Source organism: Pipistrellus hanaki (genome assembly GCF_964339955.1).
Source record: "Pipistrellus hanaki genome assembly, chromosome: 6".
NCBI lineage: Eukaryota > Metazoa > Chordata > Mammalia > Chiroptera > Vespertilionidae > Pipistrellus > Pipistrellus hanaki.
This window is the reverse complement of record NC_140508.1, coordinates 87747512-87762074: the sequence shown is the minus strand read 5'-3', so window position 1 is coordinate 87762074 and position 14563 is coordinate 87747512. Positions and strand designations below refer to the sequence as shown.

Genomic DNA, 14563 nt, shown 5'->3' with positions numbered 1-14563 from the left:
TTTTCCTGAACTGCGCCTCTTGGACTAGAAATTTGTTGTTTCTTAACATCACCGCACACGGCTCCGGGGCCAGCAGCAGCAGGTTACTGATGAGGGCTTAAAGGCCCTGGTTGTTTGGATTAATGTAGGAGCTGAGGCAAGCAATTGGAAATCTAGTAAGAATCTTACAATCGATGTGGGTTTTTACACTCAAGTAGAGAAGGAAAATGCAGTTCTGAATGCCAGGGTTTCCGGATTGGGGTGAGGAGAACTGGAAGGGAGACATTAAAGAGAATTGAAACCAGAAACATTTCTTTTCATCAGCAAAGCATTTCTCATGCTCATGTGTCTCCAGTGGAAAACTTACGTAAAAATCGTATCTGAAAAAAGTAATATGAGAACTGTACCTATAATCCTTTATCAGCAAGCTTGGCTTGATGACAGATTATTTGGGGATGGGCAACTATTATTGCTCTGAGCCATGGGCATCCCTCTTTGTTTTAATTAAGGATTGATAAGATACTTATGCACTTTCTTTCCATTGTGTCCCTGTAATGGAAAATAATATATCATAAAGCTTACCCTTTTATCCTTAAAGATCTTATCCTGTTCCTCCTTCACAAACATCTGACCTGAGATTAGTTTTTCCTGCCGTTTGTGTGGGATGGCTTTGTTTTTTATATTGTGTATAATTATTTCCTGAGAGATGAATTGGTAGATAGCATTTTGTTTTTTTTAATTTGTAAGAGTAAATGTGAACTTCTCATAATGAGAGCAGGTGGTACCAAGCCTGCATTTCCCCTCTCCCTTGCCACCTTTGTTCAGTTCTTTTTCCTAGCAAGATTAAATGAATTCAATATAATTTCTTTCCAAAATATTTAGAAAGTGTTCTATCTTGGATCTACTTGATTAAAAAAAGAATCAAATACACTGGCCCCATTCCAAGAACAGAGCCACTCTGTGTTAGTCGCAAATGTTTGGTAAAAATAAAATATTGTCATTTCATCTTTCCCTGACCCCCAGAGCTCTTACTGATTTGAATGTTCTAAGGGGCCTAATTTAGAGTCAAGCACAGAGAAATGGCATCTGCAAGATGGTCACACCATGCACTCCTGCCTGTTCCCATCCCGCTCCTTGTAAACATGTGACGGAGACAGAGGTAGCTCCGGGCCAGCTTCCCGCTCTCCCCTGTGTGACCGCCGCCTCTCTTCCCCGCCTTCTAGCTGCAGCAGATGGAGCTCGCACAGATCCAGCAGCGAGACGCCAACCTCACCGCCCTGGCGGCCATCGGGCCGAGGAGGAAGAGGCCGCTGGAGGCTGCGCCGGGGAGCGAGGTAGGATGGAGAGCTTGTTACCTCATTCCTCCGTCAGCAGAGCCCACCTGGGAGCGATTCATGCAGGCAGTCCCCATGTCTGGCGCGTTTACCTCCAAGCTTCCGAACATGCCCATTTGCCTGTTTTATAAACCCCAAATATTCTTTCAGGCCGTGAAGTATGTATCACCTTGAACTTGTCTCCTATTTAACACTTACTTTGTACTTCTCTCCATATTCCATCTCCGGTCACACGGAGGCTCACTCTCATCATCTTATTTCTGTGCCTTCTTTGTAGCAGTCTTATGTAATCCTCTCTCCTGTGGATCTGAACCCAGCCTGTCTGTGAAGATCGGTCTGCAGCTTATTTTTCCACAAACCTCAGCCATTCTGTCCCCCAACGCTCTGAGATGCACGTTCATGAGGGGAGCCTCGGCGTCCTTGGGGGCTCTGGTGGCTGTTGTCTTCAAGGTGGTGGTGACAGAAATGGTGCCATCAAACCAGGACCCTGACGGCGGCGGGAGTGGTAGAAGTCAGTGGCAGAGGCAGGCGCTCTTAATTGCTGAAGACTAATTAGGTGTAGCTGCTGCAGTGTCAGCAGATATCAGGGTTAGCGCCCCCCAGCCGTCCGCGGGCTCACGCCAGTTCCTGGGCCCAGAGAGCTGGAGTGAAGGGAAAGCCAGGTCCTCCTGAGGAAGGACCCGGCTGTACAAGCCATTGTCTGCGGGCATCTCCTCCTCAGCCTTTCCCAAGACGCTCGGCGTCTGCTAGTGCCCGGGCATCGGGCAGGGACAGTTACTAGACTTCTTAGCGATTGCTGGACCTGCCAGGCCTGAGGGTTCTGGGGACCCGACACCACTGTTGCCATCAGTCAATGGAGTTTCCTGAGGTCCATCTCCCAGTGGGCGGGAGGGGCTTACTTCCGTGTTTCTGGAATGCGGAATTGGAATAGACTTACCTAACACCTACTAGAGTTCTCTCCGTGGGTCCCTGACTGGGAGAGCGAGAAAGCCCAGTAGAGCCACTAGAATGTGGCCTACCCACCACATGGGAATTGTTCCCCCAGAAGGGCACAGAGCCGCAATGGGGGGGAAAGATGCTTTAGTGGTGATTCCCACCACAGCCCCTCAGCTCACCTGTCGGCAGTCAAGACGGGTGGCTCTCAGAGGACGGTGATTGCTTGTATAGACTTAACCCGGTGTTGGCTTCCATTGTGGTGAGTGCTCGGCTGTGATTGCTGTGAGAGCAAGTCAGTGCGGCCCCTGGCACTTGGTGAGCAGGCATTGATCTGGCACATGCGTTTCCCTCTCTTCTTATTGGTAAAGACCGTCAGAATTAGATGCCTTCAGCTGGCAGGCTCAGCACTGTACCTTCACTCACCATCTCCCCGTCAGGCCTGTGTCGTAGCCAGTCTCCCAGATCCGGGCAGCCTTTCTCTCCGGGCCATTGTGCGAATGCAAGTACCGATACCAAGCTGTTGGAACTGGTGAGAGAGAGGCAGCCATCGGGACACGTGGTGAGGTGCGTGCATGCCAGGGGAGAACCCCTGCGCTCAGCGTCTGCCGTCCCGGTGAGCCTGGAGCCTGCTGAGCTAGCCTGTCCAGGGTACGAGACCACTTGCTGATCTGCCTGCTGCCATCGCAGAGAAAGGACATGTCTGGGTTTGAAAAGCAGCATTGGCTTCACGTGATGTGGAATGGGGACTGTCCCCTCCCAAAGAACAGGCGCTCGGAAGCCCGGCCTTCCTCATCCAGGGTCTCCTTCCTGCCTTTCCAGCAGCTCCCTCACTGCCAGCGCTTCCCTGGCACGTGAGCCTTGTGGCTCCTCAGACTTCCTATGTAAGCATTTATGTAAGCATTCCTTCCTGGTTCGGTAACATAAAATTTTATATTTAAAACTAGAGGCCCGATGCACGAAATTCATGCATAGGCAATCAGGGCCCATCTGTGGGCCACTGGCAGGGTGATGGGGGGCAGCTGGTGGCACCTGCTTTGGCCAGTCTGGTGCTGCCCGCACACCGCCCCATTTCTCGCTGCCACCACCCATGCGGGGAGACCAGAGGGGTGATGGGGGTGGGGGCACTCCCACTGGCACCCGCCTTGGCAGTCCTGTGGGCTTCGGGCAGCTCCTACGTTGGGTGTCTGCACCCTGGTGGTCATTGCACGTCATAGTGACCGGTCATTCTGCCATTTGGTCGATTTGCATATTAGGCTTTTATTATATTTAAAATGTTTATTTTCACAAAAATAATGGATTTATTGTAGAAAGTAATCACATCCACATTTTTACAAAATTCATAGTACAGTAATATTTCTGTTAATCTCTTTTACATAATGACATAATGTGTACATCTTACCCCTGTCTTCAGATGTTCCACACGTTTCGTTGACGTATTGTAATTTATCCATCTCCATATGTTTCCATTTCCAACACAACGTGGTGGCAGCTCCGAGGCAGCGGGGAGATGAGATCGTGGTCACGAGCTGAGTAATGCTTGGGAACAGGCCATCCACAGGCTGTGTTTTCTTCCAGATTCATGTGCCTCAAAGCGCAGGATGACAGGGTCTCACTGTAAACGCTCTAAGCCCGGAGATGGCTCACTTCACTGTTTGTTCCGTGCTATTCCTGGGCACTGGACACCTGGTTGTACGGCAAACAAGGATGGGATACCAGTTAAGTGCCAAGCACTATAAAATATTCAGAGGCACCAATCCTTGCCTCCTGGCCAGTGAGGAAGTTCAAGGTATTGGCCCTCACTGGATGCCGGTGCTGGTAGTCAGACAGTGCACTGCTAACCACCCGGGAGCCACACCGCATCGCGACGTGGTGTGTGTGTGTGTGTGTGCGTGTGCGTGTGTGTGTGTGTGTGGCACTGGGAAAGGTGCCACGGGTGATGTGGTCCAGGGATGGGACGAGGTCTGCGGGAGAGGACGGTGTGGGGAGGAGGAGGGAGCTGTTCGGTGCCTGGTCACAGTCTGAGTCGGAGGAGGGAGTGAGAGGAGACGGCGGCAGCTTCGGTCTGCTGGTGGAGGCTGTGCGTCCTGCTCGGATGCTGGCCCCGGTCCTGGAGGAGGGTGTGCCATGGAGTGGTGTGGGCAGGAAAACGGTGTTATTGGATTATTTATTATTTTAGTGTGATACTCATACTGGTCACAGCGAGGTTTCTGACCTTTCAACAAGAAAGAAGAGGAGGAGGAGGAATATGACTAGAAAGGTGGTGAATGTGTGGTACATTGCGTTGGAGACCTCACTAGGAAATGGGAAATGAGTCTGGAATTTAAGAAGGCATTCTTTTGGGTCAAGATGGGGTCATTACCATAGAACAGCCAGCATTATCTTTATTGCTCTCTTACACAACTGGTTAGAACTCAGAGCCCGTGGCTCATGTCACATCAGTCTAGTTTGACATGTTACTTTTATAAAAGACTTAGAAGTGACAGGATTCCCCGATTAACACGCAGGCTTGTCAGTGTTCTGAAATAGCTCAGAATAAAATGAAGGTAATCAGGGCGAATCTGTTGCTTAAAAGTCCTGCTTGTTGGCCAGCAGAGGGCAGTCAGCCTCGTTCGGTCTTCTCCGGGCTGTCATTCCGGCCGGAAGCTTGGTCTTTGGAGCGGAGGTGTCTGTGTTCTTGTCACACAGGCCAAGCACCAGGGCGCTGTTTGGTGACCCTGCTCCCGGGGCTCAGAAGAGGTTTGGTTTTTCTTTTGAAGCCATTTCTTCATTTCACTCCTGCTCCCGTGCCCAGTTCTTGCTTTCTTTCCCCTGATAGCTGCCGAGGTGGCATGGGCTCAGAGTGAAGCCGGGCAGGCGGTGCGAGAAACGGATGCAGCTTTCCCGCCCTCTTACACATGGCCTTTCTGTGCCTGGCTACCTGTCAGGTCTCAGGAGCGCAGACTGTTGGCTGGGTCCTGCCATTTGGGAGCAGAGTGGGGGAGGTTGCCATTAGCATCCAGAGATCCTGTGGTCGCTTCTGTCAAGCCGAGAGCTGCTGGCTGTGGCAGGAGGAGCTTGTGGGGAACTCCCGTCACGGGGCATGCCGGTCCCGGGGTACGCCCTCCACTCGCTGCCGCGTGTGTGACATGCCCGTTAGTTAGTGGTTAGCTTTAGGCATTCAGAGCTCCACTGCATTTAAAAATGTCACTGGGACAGACAGGGGGCTGTGGGGAGGATGAGGGGTGTGAGGGGATGAAGGAGAGTGGCAGGACAGACGAGCTCTAAGGTAGCCGGGACTTGAGAGAATAGGGTGGCGGGAACAGCCATGCTGAGGAGCTTGGGAGAGGACTCGGTGGGCGGAAGAGGATGGAAGCTGACGATGAAAGGGCTTTAACTGTGCACACCCCCACCCCTTCCTGTGGTCAGTGGAGAGGTGGCTGATGGTCTGCTGGTCTCTGTGAAAATGACAAGCGGACTCTCCCAAAACGCAGGCCCGGGAACAAAAGGCATGCGTTTGCACCGGTTCGAGGAAGGCTGCTTTCCAGGCGGTCACTGAGGGGAGGCTGCTGTCACCTCGGGCCAGTGGGAAGCTGAAAGGCCCTTCTGTTGGCGGCGGTCCCTGGGTGGCTTCATTTAGAACCCTGCCCCGGGCGCTGCCGCATCCTGTCGGCATGACCTGCTTTTCAACCCTGTGCCGGCAGCTGCCATGTGGCTCTGCCCCGGGCCCTTCAGGCTTGTCACATGACACACATGACCTGTGACCCCTTTGTTCCTTTCCCAGATCATTAGGTCTTTGTACATGCTTTCTGCTTAACAATTTTGCTTTGTTTTCTTTTCTCTTTTTCCCTCTTTACTCCCCCTTTTACTTCCTACCTAACCAAGGGTTTTGTTAAGTGCTTCTTCTGTTTGAAGTATGTCACATGGGTCCAGAAGAGCACCCAGGCCGAGGCTCTGATTTTCAATGAGAACATCGCCAACATACCTCCCACACCTTCCTCTCCCTCGGGCCTCTGTCCTCCCCTCTGCCAGGCCTGTTTTATCTACAGAGAAATGGGCTCAAACGGCTTATATTCCCGTGTCTGCCGCCTCCATCTAACATTTCTGTGATGCTCCCAGGTGCCCAGCTTGCTGCTGCTGTGTGCTGTCCCATTTGTGTGACTGCTCACTGTTATCTGTTCTACTCTTTTTTTTTTTTTTTTAATTGATTTTTTTTTTTTTACAGAGAGGAAGGGAGAGAGATAGAGAGTTAGAAACATCAATCAGCTGCTTCCTGCACACTCCTACTGGGGGGATGTGCCCGCAACCAAGGTACATGCCCTTGACCGGAATCGAACCTGGGACCCTTCAGTCTGTCGGCTGACAGCTCTATCCACTGAGCCAAACCGGTTTTGGCTATTCTACTCTTAATGGGCTTTGGGTGGTTTCTGGTTTGGGACTGGCATGTCCCAAACTAGAAACATGTCTTTAGGGGGACAGAGGACATGTCCCTGGGCATTTACACTGAGGTAGAATTGCCCAGAAGAGTGCATCCACCTAACCGTTTAATTGCACAATTCATATAAAACACTAAATGACCGATTTGGGGAAAACTCCAGTTAGAAAACATTTGTAAATATATAGAGACTCAGTTTTAGCATAATGTAACCAATTTTTGACTAAGAGAAATTTCTCTGCTTAGTGTACTGTATAACTTTAAACAGAAAATTCCAATCTGCAACAGAATTGCCACTCACTGCCCATGACACCCCTGCTTCACTCTCTTCCTAATGTGCACTTTTTAATCCGGGCTGGTGGGCCATTCTGCAGAATCGCATGGAAAGGTTTCCATGCTGGTCATGTACAGTGCGTTACAGCACCTCCAGGGGGCAGTGCGGGCAGGGAGGAGGCGGCTGGAGCCTGACGCCACTCCTGGCTGACGTCCCTGTGTCTGTACCAATGGCTCATGACCAACAGCCTGCAGGAGCGGCCAGCCACACTTCGTCCCAGGTTCCTCCCAAGGCGTGCAGAAACGTGGTGACATCACGTTCCCCCAACCTGAATAGTATCTTCTAAGGAAATTTTATTTGGCCATTAGAGAGATGCCCCCAGGCATTCTGTGAATATGTGTAGATTGTTGACTTGATCAGGCCGTTGTTGGCTCATAGGTTAGAGCAGGGGTCTTCAAACTACGGCCCGCGGGCCACATGCAGCCCGCAGAGGAGTCTGATCCTGCCCGCCAGGTTTTTTGGGCAGTGAGCGCAGCCAAGGTGTTACAGTAGGAATTAGTAGTTCATATAGTCCGGCCCTCCAGCTCTCTGAGGGACCGTGATCTGGCCCCCACTTTAAAAAGTTTCAAGACCCCTGGGTTAGAGCTTCGCCCCTCAGACGGAAGGGTCTCTGGTTCGATTCAGGTTAAGGGCATGAGCCTTGTCAATCAATGTGTGTATTGCACATTGACATTTCTCTCTTTGTGTTCTTCCACTCTAAACATCAATGGAAAAGATGTCCTCTGGTGAGGATTTAAAAATTTAAAAAAATTGACTTGTTTGGACCATAGTGATTTCGGAGATCATACAAAGGCTTTTCCTCCCCTCCATTAAAAAATGTAGAGGGAATAATGATAGCGGATGGTCACAGAAGTATAGTAACTGAACCAGGTCTGCTTCCTACGTCAGGGGAGCATCTCCTGTGTAAGCCTTCGGGGGAGAAAGGAGGTTCCCACCCGATCAAGATGTTTTTGAAACGAAATGTGGCAAAATAAAAAAAAAGAGAATCGAGGACTTTTCCATAAAACTACCCTTTGTCTAGGAATTCTGTATTTTTATTTTTTCTTCCAATCTTATTATTTATTTATTTATTAATATATTTTATTGATTTTGTCAGAGAGGAAGGGAGAGAGATAGAGAGTTAGAAACATCGATGAGAGAGAGTCATTGATCAGCTGCCTTTTGCACACCCCCTACTGGGGATATGCCTGCAACCAAGGTGCATGCCCTTGACTGGAATCGAACCTGGGTTCCTTCAGTCCCCAAGCAGATGCTCTATCCATTGAGCGAAACCGGTTTCGGCCCAATCTTATTTTTTAAATAGTGGAATGTATACATTGATATTTAGAAAACTGTCTTAATACAGGTGTATTGGGTTTCATTCATTTTTTATTAAATGTATTGGGGTGACATTGGTTAATGAAATGATAAAGGTTTCAAGTGTACAATTCTAGGACACACCACATGTGTATTGCCTGTGTGCCCACCGCCTGAAGTCAGATCTTCAGTCACCTTGTATTTGACCCCCTTTCCTTTTACTGCCACTCACGCCCCTCTGATAACCACCATGCTGTTGTCTGTATCTGAGGTTTCTGTTTGTTTTTCTTATCTGTTCATTTGTTGCTTTCAGCTTTATATCCCACATATGAGTGACATCATAAGGTTCTTGACTTTTCTGTCTGACTTACTTTGCTTAGCACGGTATTCTCAAGGTCCACGTTGTCCCAAACGGCAGCATTTCATCTTTTCTCATGGCTGCATCGTATCCCATAGTATATACCTTGTGTGCCGGTTAAAAATGCGGATTTTGTCATCAAAGAAAACACAATACTTTCAAGAGAAACATAAAAAATGCTTTATTCAAAGTAATGTCCATCGCTAGCTACACATTTCCTCATCTTCAGGTAATTTGTAGATACCGTCCCAATAGAACTCAAGGAGCTTCTCAGGACAAGGGGAGCTATGGAAGCTGACTTGTTTTGACCCTAATGTTTTGGAGACCATAGCGTGGGACTTTCTCCTCTCCATCAAAACAAAACAAACAAAAATGTGAGGGAATGATTAGAGTTTGTGGCTCTAAAAGAGTAGTAACGGAACAAGAGGTATTTGGGACATAGAGCGGTGGGATCTGAACCGCTTACGTCTTTCCTTTTTATTTCTATAACTAGAGGCCCGGTGTGCGAAATTCATACACAGGTAGGGTCCCTAGGCCTGGCTTCCGATCAGGGCCCTTCTGGGCCGATCAGGATCCCCGCATCCCTGCCTCCTTCCTTCACTCCCTCAGCACCCCACTGCCTCTGGTTGCCCGTCAATGTTCCATGCCACCCCCTGGTGGTCAGCACACGTCATAGCAAGTGATTGAACTCCCGTTCTCCCTGTCGAACTCCCAAGGGGACACTTTGCATATTTATATTTATAGACTAGAGGCCTGGTGCACAAAATCTAGAGACCTCAGCCCAGCCTGTGCCCTCTCACAGAGTTGGACTCTGGTTCCTTACCACCCACCTGCTCGCTGCTCCCGCCACTGCCTCTGCACTTGCCGGCTGTGAGCTGGGCTTCTGGCCGAGCTGTGCTCCCCCTCTGTGAGCGCACTGACCACCAGGGGGCAGCTCCTGCATTGAGCGTCTGCCCCGGTGGTCAGTGCACATCATAGTGACTGGTCGTTCTGGTTGCTCTGCCATACGGTTGCTTAGGTTTTTATTATATGGATGATGTGCAGAAGACTGCCCACATTCAAAGTGGGAGCTCTAACAGGCTTACCTGCACACGCCCCTGTGGAGTCACCTCACTCAAAACTGTTGGCCTCCCCGTTATTCCCGAAAGTCATGTCCCAGCCCTTCAGGGAGGACAGGCTGTGCGGCAGAGAAGTTGGTAGGAAGCTGCGCGTGGCCCGGGAGCCCAGGATGTGGGTCCTGAGCTGGGTGAGCAGCAGGCGCGTCCTGCAGGCGGGGCCTGGCGGCACTGACCAGTGGCTGAGCTTATTGTAACCCGTTCTCCCTTTCCTCTGTTCAGGGCTTGAAGGACAAACCTCTGGCTCCCGGGACCTTCGGCCTGGCAGGCAGCAGGCAGCTGCCCCGCCCGCGGGCCACGCGGGTCTGCCTGCGGGACCTGGTGTTCTGCATGGAGCAGGAGCGGGACATGAAGCACTCGCGCGCGCTCTACCTCGCGCTTCTCAAGTGAGGCCTCCTCCCGCCGAGGGCGAAGGCTCGGCCCGGAGCTCCCTGGGGGCTCAGCACCGGGCCCTTGTTTACAGTTAGGAACTTCCCTTACTTATGTGCACCTGGGAACCGGTCGTGACGGTCACGCAGACGCAGGCATCTGCTCCTGTGCGGGGACCGCTGGGCAGAGCCCTGCCTGCCCTCGGCTGTGCTCGCCGCACTGCCAGCCGGGCGGGCTCTCCCGGCGTCCCAGCACCGCCGGCAGGGTGCTGGGCGGGGCCGCTGGCGGCGTCTCCCCAGGGGCTCTGTGGAACCCGTTGCTTAGCCGCCTCCTGACGCTGAAGGTGACCAGCCACAGGGGTAGGCCGTGCCACTGGCCGCTGAGTCCCGTGTCAGACGGGGCCCGGTGGGACCTAGGGGACCGTGTGCTGAGCTGCTGTCCTCCGTTCACATGATGCGGCTGTGGCCACAGGAGGCCAGCTCGCTGGGGAAAGCTGACGGTGTAGCTGCTGACATACCTCACTGCAGACAGAGAAGGCGGAGCGGACCAGGGCTGAAGGCCCGCGCCACACTGAGCAGGGAGAAGGAAGAGGAGCAGAAGCCAGAAGCGGCCGCCTGTGCCCGCAGAGTCGGGCCCAGAGCTCAGGCCGTGTTTTGTTGACGGAAAACAGCCAGCCTGAGCAAAGGGAATGTTCGCAACATTTCGAATCTGCAGTCTCCAAAACCAAGTTCTCTGTTCTGTGATCGCTTTGACCTCAAGGACAGTTTTGTAAACTCTTTTAGTTGCCCTGTGTTTTAGGCACCTTGTTGCATTAAAGAAATCCTAATTGCTGACGTAAAGGTTTTAACAGGACTGGGGGGGGGGGGGGGGGGGTTCTAGCCCCAGTGCAGGGTTGGCAGCTCTTGGGCTCGGCTCCACGTGCAGCTGAGAAGCATGTTCTAGACTCGCCCACGAGGCTGATCTCACTGAAGCAGACCCTGCTTTGTTTTGCTGTTTTGTTTTAAATGCCACCGTGTGGCTGCTGACAAATGGTCGCTGTAGTCAGTCACAGGAGGAGAGTACACTCCAAGAAAGTTCCACAGAAGTGGGCAAGCGCTGCCTCTAACCCAGAGAATTCAGGGGGAAGCCCTCGAGTGGGGCCTCCGCCCTCCTTTCCAGGGGCTGTCACGGCCACACCGCTCAGGCGAGTCTCAGAGTGGCCCATCTTTCGTTCCAGAAGTTACTGTGTACGTGTTATAAATTATGTATATGTTAAGAGTACTTTACGAAGAGATCTATACCTAAATTTTTTTTGTATATTTAAATGCTTTAACTTTATTTTTTTGTGGCATATTCTCATATTTGTGTATAATCTTATTGATCAGATGTTTGAAATTATTTCAAATACTTCATTAAAATAATTATTTTATTAGAAGAATAACTGTTTGGTCTCTACATTTGAAACCAGTATCTTTACCCTGGCCAGCATGGCTCAGTGGTTGATCATCACCCCATGAACAGGAGATCACAGTTCAATTCCCGTTCAGGGCACAGGCCTGGGTTGTAGACTCCATCCCCAGTAGGGGGCATGCAGGCCGGTCATGATCCTGATCATTGATGTTTCCCTCTCCCTCTTGCTCTCTGAAATCAATAAAAATAAGTCTAAAACCCCAAGATCTTAAGCGGTCAGTCTGGAGCGGGGGCTGGCAGTGCTGGTCCTTGTTTGAACACGCCAACTTGGGTCCAGACTCCCTGCAGACCCAAGTGTGACTGCAGCCCTTTCTTTGGAAAAGCTGTGCCTTTGCTAAGGCCGGGACCCCTCGCCCTTCTCCCACAGGGGCTGGGAATTTCTCAGGAGTCTGCCCTCCTCCTGGCAGCTGCGGTCACCTCCCATGTGTCTCTCGGTCCCTGTCTGCTCCTCTTCCGTCTCCATTCTGCCACAAAATGGGGCTCCTGACTCACAGATAATGGGAGGTTGGGTCAGATGGATGTGCCCCCGCTCACCCCCCACCCCCCATTGGCTTATGGGGTGTGTGTGAGGACTGCAGTGCCCTCGCCATTTCTCAGCGAGTTAGGTCTTTTATGCTAACGTGTGACTTAATGCAGCAGCTCCTTAGCCTTTTGGAAGTAGGTCTGTGCGGGGACTGGACTTCAAGGTTATTGCTTCTGAGTCAACTCCAAGATGGAGTTCTCGTTTGCCTGAGATTCCTGCTGCGTGTGAGTGGCAAGTCTGACGCTGTTTCCTGTGGGTTCAACGTGCTCAGCAAGAGGGGCTGCAGGCACCGTGTGTCCGTGACCGGCCCCAGGGCGGGCCCCAGACCGCTCCAAGCAAAGTCCTTGGGGCAGTGAGTGGGGCGACCTGAACATGGACACTGTGATTGTGTGTGTGTGTGTGTGTGTGTCTGAGTGTGAGTGTGTGTGTGTGTGTGTGAGTTTGAGTGTTGTATGAGTGTGTGTGTGTGTGGGTGTGTGAGAGAGAGAGAGAGAGATTGTCACAGAGATTCTTGACTCTTCTGGAGGAGAATGGTGTTAGGCGACTTCAGGCTGCGGTGCGCGGGTGCATGTCCTGATGGCTGCCATGCGTTCTCAAAGGCTCAGCAGAGACACAGGAGCAGGTGAGCAAATGCGGGGCCGAGGCGAAGGGCACCGGTGGGTCCGGGCTGTCACTCCGGCTCCTCCGGGGCTTGGCTGTGCTCACGTGGAAGTCCGGGCCGGAGCGGCTAACACGGAAACCACAGCAGATCTCAGGAAACATTCTGTCTGCAGCGTGACCCTGGAAATGAGCCGCTCCCGCGCGAGTGGGCAAGTTGAGGCAAACCCTACCGCCCTCTCCGCAGCGGCCGCCAGGGAGAGGAGACAAAGGCTATTTTGTGTGGAAGATGAGCTCATCCATCACCTCGCTCAGGCCGAGAGGCGGCGGGAAGAGCTGACTGTTTCTGTTTCTTTCCTCCGCCCGTCCGGTGGTTCGATTAACCCGGAGTCCCTTCCCGCCGCGCCCCGTCTACACCGCACAGCGCTGGGATTTGGGGTGCGACCAGGCCGGAGGGCCCCCGGAATACAAGCCAGACTTAGGCTTGTTTTTCTGGCAAACACTCTGCTTTACAAAGGACAGAATTGAAGAATCTATTTTTAAAAAAATATTTTATGTTTAAGGTCAGGCAATTTGTCAAATAAAAAAAGGTAATTTAAAAGAAATTCATTACAAATTCATCTAGACTCTAGATTCCTAGAGAGTAACAAATACACACACACACGTGTTGCTGGCAGTGTGCGGGCTGCCGAAGGGTCATTTGGAAAGCTACTACACTTGTTAGAGACCCTTTGAGGGATCCAGGAAAATGTGACACAAGCAGCATTCAACCTGTTTGTCAATCCGGGGTGCCACTCTGAACCCTGACGAGTCCGTGGGGCCTGGGCGTGGCCGTGGCCAGGCATGGCTCCGCATCCGGGCTCCTTCATTGATTGGCCGCTCAGCTCATTCAGGTCCTGTCTGTGTCCTCGCTGTGTCCCCGGCCGGGGTGTCCACAGGTGACCCCTGTCCCTGGCTGTCTCGGAAGCAGGTTTCGATTTCAGTGCTTTTCTCTGTCGTGTTTGGCTTCCCACTGGATTGGTTTCTGTTCTGGTCGTTGCTGTGTTTGTTCTCCTGCGGGCTTTGGATCTCATTGGCCACTTTTCCAGTTTCTGGAGGTGGGACTGGGGTTCCCGGTGAGAAGGGCCGTCTTCTCTGGTGCTGGTGCGTGTGCTCCTGAGGCAGAACCCCCCGTGCAGCTCACTGCTTCCCATTGTCCTTTCCGTGTCTCCCGTGACCCAGGGTAGTTTTTAAAAAATGTACGATTTCCTTTTCAAATCTTTGGGGAGTTTGCAGACCTTTTGTGACTTCACATTTAATACCTTTGCGGTTAGAAAACAGCCTTGGTGTGACTTAGCTGGTTTCTTTTTCTTTTTTAAATATATTTTATTGATTTTTTTTTTACAGAGAGGAAGGGAGAGGGATAGAGAGTTAGAAACACTGACGAGAGAGAAACATCCACCAGCTGCCTCCTGCACACTCCCCACTGGGGATGTGCCCGCAACCAAGGTTCATGCCCCTGACCGGAATCGAACCTGGGACCCTTAAGTCTGCAGGCCGACGCTCTATCCACTGAGCCACACTGGCCAGGGCTGGCTCGTTTCTTCATGTCGTTAGGGTCGTTCAAGTCATCTGTTTCCTCACCGGTCTCTGCACTTTCTGGATTAATTGTGGAGAGCGCTGTGCTGAAATCGTTGGCAATCATGGTCATCTGCCTGGATCTCCTGACAATTTCTTCCACTTGCAGTTCCCATGGCCTCATGCTCTGCTGCTGTGTGAGACGGTGTTCTCTCGTCCTCTATGACTGTGAACTGCGCCTTTTCACCAGTGCTCCATCTTAGAACATTCTGCGTCAAGTAAGAGGTATAACGAGTTAGTTTCGT

At 51.6% G+C, this 14563-nt stretch overlaps 1 protein-coding gene across 1 annotated transcript in view; it reads left to right on the top strand.

The window, feature by feature from the left end:
* Positions 1–12049, top strand: part of TAF4B (TATA-box binding protein associated factor 4b) — a 50199-nt gene extending 38150 nt beyond the window's left edge. Inside the window, exons 14-15 of the mRNA XM_084887057.1 lie at positions 1203–1313; positions 9986–12049. Of these exons, the coding sequence (XP_084743183.1) occupies positions 1203–1313; positions 9986–10153 (279 nt within the window). The 3' untranslated portion in view covers positions 10154–12049. The remainder of the gene's footprint in view (positions 1–1202; positions 1314–9985) is intronic.
* Positions 12050–14563: the final 2514 nt, after the last annotated feature.